The sequence below is a fragment of the Tachyglossus aculeatus genome, chromosome 20, assembly GCF_015852505.1.
Source record: "Tachyglossus aculeatus isolate mTacAcu1 chromosome 20, mTacAcu1.pri, whole genome shotgun sequence".
Classification (NCBI taxonomy): Eukaryota; Metazoa; Chordata; class Mammalia; order Monotremata; family Tachyglossidae; genus Tachyglossus; species Tachyglossus aculeatus.
This window is the reverse complement of record NC_052085.1, coordinates 13,376,410-13,383,812: the sequence shown is the minus strand read 5'-3', so window position 1 is coordinate 13,383,812 and position 7,403 is coordinate 13,376,410. Positions and strand designations below refer to the sequence as shown.

Genomic DNA, 7,403 nt, shown 5'->3' with positions numbered 1-7,403 from the left:
GCCTGGAGAAAAGCGCTTTTTCAATAGCCCCCTCCCCCTTCCTCTCCACACCGGCTGGGGCGTTCACACAGCATTCCCCCACAACGTCGCACTCGTTCGCCCACCTCCCCAACCGCGGGGGGCTGGGGAGAAAGCGAAGCCCCCCCGCCCCCCATCTCCTAGTCCGTTATTTCCCCTTTCGACCCCCCCCAGCCCCTGTCCAGTATTTCCAATTAAATCGTTGGGGGGGGGGGGGAGTTGAAAGCATGCTTATAAAATTAAGCACATTTCAAACGTATAAAAAATAAAACATGAATTGTTTTCACTCGGAAATTTATTCAACTCAAAATTCAACTCATCCGTAGGGGTTGGGGGGGGGGGGTCGTAGTTTGAGCGGAAAGGGTTTTAAGTCAACTATGTACACGATCCGAATTCCCCTCGCGACGCCTAAAAAAATCAAGATTCTCACGATGCATTTACAAGAAATCGTACAAAACAAAACGGAAAAAAAAGGGAAAAATTCCAGATACAGAAAAGGGACACAAAACCCAGAAGAGGATGTCGCCAGAGAGAGAAAGAGAGAGAGAGAGAGGCAAAGCACCCAACCGAGCCCCGCCACCCCCGCCGGCCACAAAAAGTTAAAGTTTTCCGTGATTTGGATTTTCTTGGCTACTTTTGTTCCGCGGGGGGACGGTCCCCGTCACCCTGTCTTAATTCGGCCGTAAAAAAAAAAAAAAACAGAGAGAGAGAGAAAGAGGGAAACTAAAAAGCCACAAAAGAAGCGACGCTAGGGTGAAAGTGAGGACTCCAGCGGTTCTATAAAAGTTGGCATCGCCCGTATCTTTGTCTGTTTTCCTCTTTTGGCAGATTAAAAACGCCCCCTGCCTCCTCCGCGAACGATAAATACTGTACAAAACAAAAACAAAAACCAAAAAAAAAAAGTCTCGAGAAAACGCCCCAGCGGAGTCTCCAACGCCAAACCGGGTTGAAGAGCGAGTCCCCGGGAGCGTCTGAAAAGGTAGCGGGCCGCGACCTTGACCTTTTTTTCGTTGGTTGGGGTTTTTTTCCGGAGGGGGTGGAGGGAGTCGCCGGCCCTTGGCGAGTCAACGCGTCCTTTTTCGTTGTTTTTAGGAGAACAGGGAAACGATTCTGTACAAAAAAACAAAACAAAACCCCAAGTCCCGGGGCCGGGCGTTGGGGGGGAGAGCCCCCGAGCCCGCGTCGGGGACCGTCTCTTATCCGTCGGCGGTTGGCGCTTTCCCGAGCGCTCAGTCCAGTGCTGTGCACCCGGTGAGCGCCGGATGGACGCGGAAGGGACGGATGCGGATGCGGTCCCCCCCCGCCCCCGCCGGGTTAGATGTGAGTGAGGGGCACGGTGCCGTTGACGCCGGGCCCGGCGGACTGGTAGTGTTGCGGCAGCGGGTGGAGGCGGCCCTGGGCCGCGGCCACCGCCGCCACCGCGGCCGCGGCCGCCGGGTCGTTGGCGTCGCCCGCGGGCAAGTACATGCTGATCATCTCCCGCAGGTCGCCCGGGCAGGGGGCGCGGCCGTGGGCGGCGGCGGCGGCCCCGGGGGGGCTGACGCTGGGCTCCGCCTTGACCAGCGAGCCCAGGGCGCCCAGGGCCCCGGAGGCGGCGGCGGCGGCGGACTGGTGAGGACCCCCGGACGAGGAGGCGGCGGCGGCGGCGGCGGCGGCGGCAGCGGCGGCGGCGGCGGCGGCGGCGGCGGGACCGTAAGGCAGCCCCCCGTAGCCCGGCGGCTACCCGCCCAGGTAGCCCTGCGAGCTGGGGAGGGGGCTGTACTGCAGCGCGCCCATGTCGTAGCGGTGCACCGGGGGCGGCGGGGGAGGGGGCGGCGGAGGGGGCGGCGGCGGCGGCGGCGGGGGCGGCTGGCTGTAGGCCAGCTGGGCCTCCTGCATCATCGCCGCCGCCACCGAGCCCGGGTAGGCGCCGTTGGCCCAGCCGTTGACGTGCGCGTAAGTCCCGCCGCCCGCCGCCGCCGCCCCGCCGCCGCCGCCGCCGCCCACCGCGGGGCCGGGACTGTCCAGCCGCGGGCCTCCGCCGCCCCCGCCGCCCCCCGCGGCCAGCAGCCCCCCGGCCAGCGAGTACTTGTCCTTCTTCAGCAGGGTCTTGGTCTTCCGCCGCGGCCGGTATTTGTAATCCGGATGCTCCTTCATGTGCAGCGCCCGCAGCCGCTTGGCCTCGTCGATGAAGGGCCGCTTCTCCGCCTCCGACATGACCTTCCACTCGGCCCCCAGCCGCTTGCTGATCTCCGAGTTGTGCATCTTGGGGTTCTCCTGGGCCATCTTGCGCCGCTGGCCGCGGGACCAGACCATGAAGGCGTTCATGGGCCGCTTGACCCGGTCCTGGCTGGCCTTCGGGCCGCCCCCTCCTCCTCCTCCTCCTCCGCCGCCGCCGCCTCCTCCTCCGCCGCCGCCCCCCGGCCCCGGCGGGCCCGATAGGGCCGTGGGCCCCTGGACGCCGCCGGGCGAGTGCAAGTCCGCTTCCATCATCATGCTGTACATGCGGGCGGCTCTCAGGGCTCACCGACCGCCGGCCGGGCGGGGGCCAGCATAGAGGACCGGCCCCGAGGCCAACTCCGCGGGAGGAACCCCGCGGCCGGCGCTCCAACAGGTGCAGGCGCGGGCCGAGCTCGCCGCGCGGAGGAGGGGGGCAGCGGCGGGGCGGGGGGCGCTCCCCCCACCCCCCCACGTCCGTCCGCCCGCCCGCCCGGCCCTCTCCCGCTCCCCCGCTCCCTCCGCTCCCCGGGCTCCGAGCGGGGCTCCAAACTTGGGAGCGACAACTTCTAGAGGGAGCGAGGCGAGGAGCGGGCGGCTAGCATCTGCCAGCCCCGAGTGGGGGGGAGGGAGGGAGGGAGGGAGGGAAGGGGGGAGGGCTGGGAATCCCACCCAGACCCCGCTCCGCCTCCAAGAAGGAGGGAAAAAAAAAGTGGGGGGGGGGGGGATTAAAACGGAGCCGGGACGGGAGGGAGGCTCGGCGCCGGAGGAGAGGAGTCGCCCGCTCACGTGCGGCCAGCGGCCCGGGAAGGACCGGTCGCCGCGGAGCGCGGGCGCGGAGCGCGCGCGGGCGGAGCACGAGACACGCGCGCGCGCGCGCGGAGCCGGGGCGCCCAGCGGCCATCCGCCGCGCGCGCGCCGTTAAATGAGTTCGTCGCGGCCAATGGGAGCGCGGCGGCGGGGGGGTGATTTGCATGGCGCGCGCGCTCGGGTGACGTGGGGTGGGGGGGTGGGGGGGGTTCGCGGCGGCCTCAAGGCCCCCCCCCCCCGGCGGGGGCCCGCCAAGCGCGGGACTCGGCGCTCCCTCTCCGCCGCCCCCCCCCCCCATCGCGATTAACGACCCGCAGCGACCGAAAGGATAATCGCGACACACACGTACACACACACACACTTCCCCCTCCCGACATCACCGGGTGAGGGGAAGCCACCTCGGGACACCCACGCGTGTCCGCGGCCGCCCGTGGGGGATGCACCTGTAGATATGTTTGTACATATTTATTACTCTATTTATTTTACTTGTACATATCTATTCTATTTTATTTTGTTAGTATGTTTGGTTTTGTCTCCCCCTTTTAGACTGTGAGCCCACTGTTGGGCAGGGGCTGTCTCTATATGTTGCCAATTTGTACTTCCCAAGCGCGTAGCACAGTGCTCTGCACACAGTAAGCGCTCAATAAATACGATTGATGATGATTTTGAGTCAGCCTGGCAGCGGGAAGGTGGCAGAAGTCCCCTTATTCATTCATTCACTCGACCGTATTTATTGAGCGCTCACTGTGTGCAGAGCACCGCACTAAGCGCTTGGGAAGTACAATCAATCAATCAATCGTATTGAGCGCTTACTGTGTGCAGAGCACCGCACTAAGCGCTTGGGAAGTACAGTCAATCAATCAATCGTATTTATTGAGCGCTTACTGTGTGCAGAGCACCGCACTAAGCGCTTGGGAAGTACAATCAATCAATCAATCGCATTTATTGAGCGCTTAGTGTGTGCAGAGCGCCGTACTAACCGCTTGGGAAGTTCAATCAATCAATCGTATTTATTGAGCGCTTACTGTGTGCAGAGCACCGTACTAAACGCTTGGGAAGTACAAATTGGCAACATCCAGAGACGGTCCCTACCCGACAGCGGGCTCGCAGTCTAGAAGCCCTTCCCCCCCCTCCACGCTCCTTACCATTACTAAAGCGCTTCGAACAGTGCTTTGCACATAGTAAGCGCTTAATAAATATCGCCATCGTTATTATTACTAAAGGGGGCAAATCGATTGAGCGGTTCTCCAAAGGACCGGCCCTCCGCCGGGCAGACACCAACAGGCCGAAAACGCAGCCCCGGCTCTTTCCCTTTCTCCCCGCGGACGCGGAAAAAGGGGTTCGGAAACCGGTTCCGAATGAAACGGGTTGAAGGAAAAATTTCTAGCGCAACGAAAAGGGACGGGAATCACCGTTGGGGTTGGGCAGAGACCCCCTTGCGCCGAAACGTTACTCCTTTAGTACGTCCTTGAGAAGTTTCATTGTGTATTTATTTTAAGGTGGGGTGGGGGGGGGGGGGGATAAGGATGCATAACGAAAACGCCGCTCTAGTTCACCCATTCATTCAATCGGATTTATTGAGCGCTTACTGTGTGCAGAACCCTCTACTAAGCGGCTGGAAAGTAGGATAATAATAATAACGATGACATTTAAGCGCTTACTATGTGCGAAGCAATCGTAGAAATAAACACATCCGCGATAAACACATAATAATATTTCCGCGGGTTGGTCACAGAACCTGGGACGTCTCCTCTCTTCTTCTGGTTGTTGATTTTTCCTGACCCTGATCCTTCCAATAATAATGATGGCATTTATTGAGCGCTTACTATGTGCAAAGCACTGTTCTAAGCGCCGAGCACTGTTCCAGTGACCCAGCGCTTAGAACAGGGCTTGGCTCATAGTAAGCGCTTAGCAAATACCATCATTATTATCATCATTGCTGCAGAAGGATTTTTAAAAAATATCGCGGGGTTCCTATAGACGCAGGGCAAATTGTTTTCCGTACAGATTCGATTACTTTTATTTCCGCCTCTTCGGGATCTTATAGTGAATTAATAAAATGGTATGAAATTATAGTATAGAAGAAATGGCGTGTCCGATTAATTTTTCCACCAAATACCCAGAGTACGAGCCCAGTATTCCAACTACCTCTTTGTGGTGGCAGCAAAAGTTTGTTCAACCTCCGGGTTTGTTTCTAAATCCCTGCGTTTGTTGTGATCCCGGCTCCGCCACTTATCTGCAATGTGACTTTAGGCTAGCCACTCCACTTCTCTGTGCTTCAGTGCCCTCCTCGGTAAAAATGAGGATTAAGACTGTGAGCCCCAGGGGAGACAGGGACTGTGTCCAACCCGAATACCTGGGATCTCCCCCAGCGCTTAGAACAGTGCCTGGCACATAGTAAGCGCTTCACACCTACCCTCAGAAAAATCTACCTCCGTATATCGGATACTCGGATATTGAGGGAGAACGAGAGATCCGTTTTTCTTTGGAGAGGCGGAGGGAAAACGGGACCGTGCTGAGATCCAGCTTGTTGCGGAAAAGTCAGCGAGACTGAAATGAAGGAATTGGCTTTCAAATTGTAAACGACATTATCCACTTAGCGATTGAAATATTTTTTCCCCCGTCCTTTCGAATTAGGTTTTAAAAATAAATAGGCTGAGACACCCCCTCGCCCTCCGCCCTTCCCCTCCCGAAAAGACTTTGTAAGGAATCGGGCTGGCGCACTCTTTTCCATATCAATGGAGCAATTTATTTTATAGACACCCAGCGCACCTCACGGGAGTGTTTTATCGTTCTTGGAACTTGGGCAGCTGACTTTGAATTGGTGTGGGTGGATAGATAGATAAATAGATAGATAGATAGATAGATAGATAGATAGATAGGTAGATAGATGATAGATAGATAGATAGATTTTGAATTGGTGTGGGTGTATAGATAGATGATAGATAGATAGATAGATGATAGATAGATAGATAGACAGATAGATAGATACAGATTATAGTATATAAATAAGGTAGATAGATCTATACCGAGAGATATCTAAATACTTAGATGTAGGTGTGTATATATACATAGAAGCGTATTTATATATACATCTCTATATAGATAGAGGTGTGTATATATACATAGATACGTATTTATATATATATATTTTTTTCCTACCACCGCCCGAAAAGTGTTTCCAAATACGACATTACCCTTTTTTTCCCAGAGTATTCAAATTGAAGGTAAATGGTGTCGCCTTGAATGAGATCATGCTAAGACTTAGTGTTCAAGGCTCTTGCAAGGAAAACCTCTCCAGGGCCCGGATTTCCCACGGCCCGTGCAGTTGCACTCAGTAATGGGCGCCTGCATTCCTAAGTCTTGAAACTCCCAACTGCAGGTGTAACTTGTTGCCAAGTGACAGTTGATTGACAGCTTTTGCCTGTGCCAATCGGGCAGCAGCAGGAGGGCATCCAGGGCCAGACGGCTCAGAGCCTCCCACCCTGGCGAGAGAACCAGGGATCTTCCCACCGACTCGACCCCCTCCCCTTGCCCGCCGCCCCCCTCTCATTTACCCTTTTCATTCGGTCGTATCTATTGAACGCTTACTGTGTGCGGAGCACTGGACTAAGCGCTTGGAAAGTACAATACCGCAGTAAAGAGAGACAATCCCTGCCCACAACGGGTTTACAGACTAGAGGTGGGGAGGGGGAGAGAGACATCAAAACAAGTAAACAGCCGTCAATATAAATAAACAGAATTACGCTCCTTACCCCGTGTCCTCGGCTCCCACCAACGAAAGAAAACAACAGACGAGACACCTGACGTGGAAATACTAATAGTGATGGTATCTGTTCAGCGCTTAGTATGTGCCGAGCACTGTTCTAAGCGCTGGGGTAGATGCAAGGTCATCAGGTTGTCCCATGGGGACACAGAGAAGTTCAATTGAGAAGCAGCGTGGCTTTAGTGGAAAGAGCCCGGATTTGGGAGTCAGAGGCGGTGGGTTCTAATCCCGCCTCCGCCACTTGTCAGCTGGGTGACTTTGTACAAGTCACTTCACTTCTCTGTGCCTCAATTACCTCATCTGGAAAATAGGGATTAAGACTGTGAGCCCCACGTGGGGCAATCTGATAACCTGGTATCTATCCCAGCTCTTAGAAGAGTGCTCGGCACAGAGTAAGCGCTTAACAAATACATTATGATTATTATTAAGCGTCTTGCCCAAGGTCACACAGCAGACAAGTGGCGGAAGCGGGATTAGAACCCAGGTCCTCAGACTCCCAAGCCCGGGCTCTTGCCACTAAATCACGCTGTTAAGTCACTAGGAAGGAAGCAGTTAAGGAAACAGTTACTTGAAGTGGCTCTGGCCTCCCAGGGGGATGGAAGCCCCAGTTGGA

The 7,403-nt window shown here is 56.2% G+C and overlaps 1 protein-coding gene across 1 annotated transcript; it reads right to left on the bottom strand.

The window, feature by feature from the left end:
* Positions 1–296: 296 nt before the first annotated feature.
* SOX1 (SRY-box transcription factor 1) lies at positions 297–2,600 on the bottom strand. Its single transcript, XM_038761856.1, is given in 1 exon segment — positions 297–2,600. A coding segment is annotated over 1 exon segment (1,170 nt). The 5' UTR covers positions 2,503–2,600; the 3' UTR covers positions 297–1,332.
* Between the last annotated feature and the right edge of the window lie 4,803 nt (positions 2,601–7,403).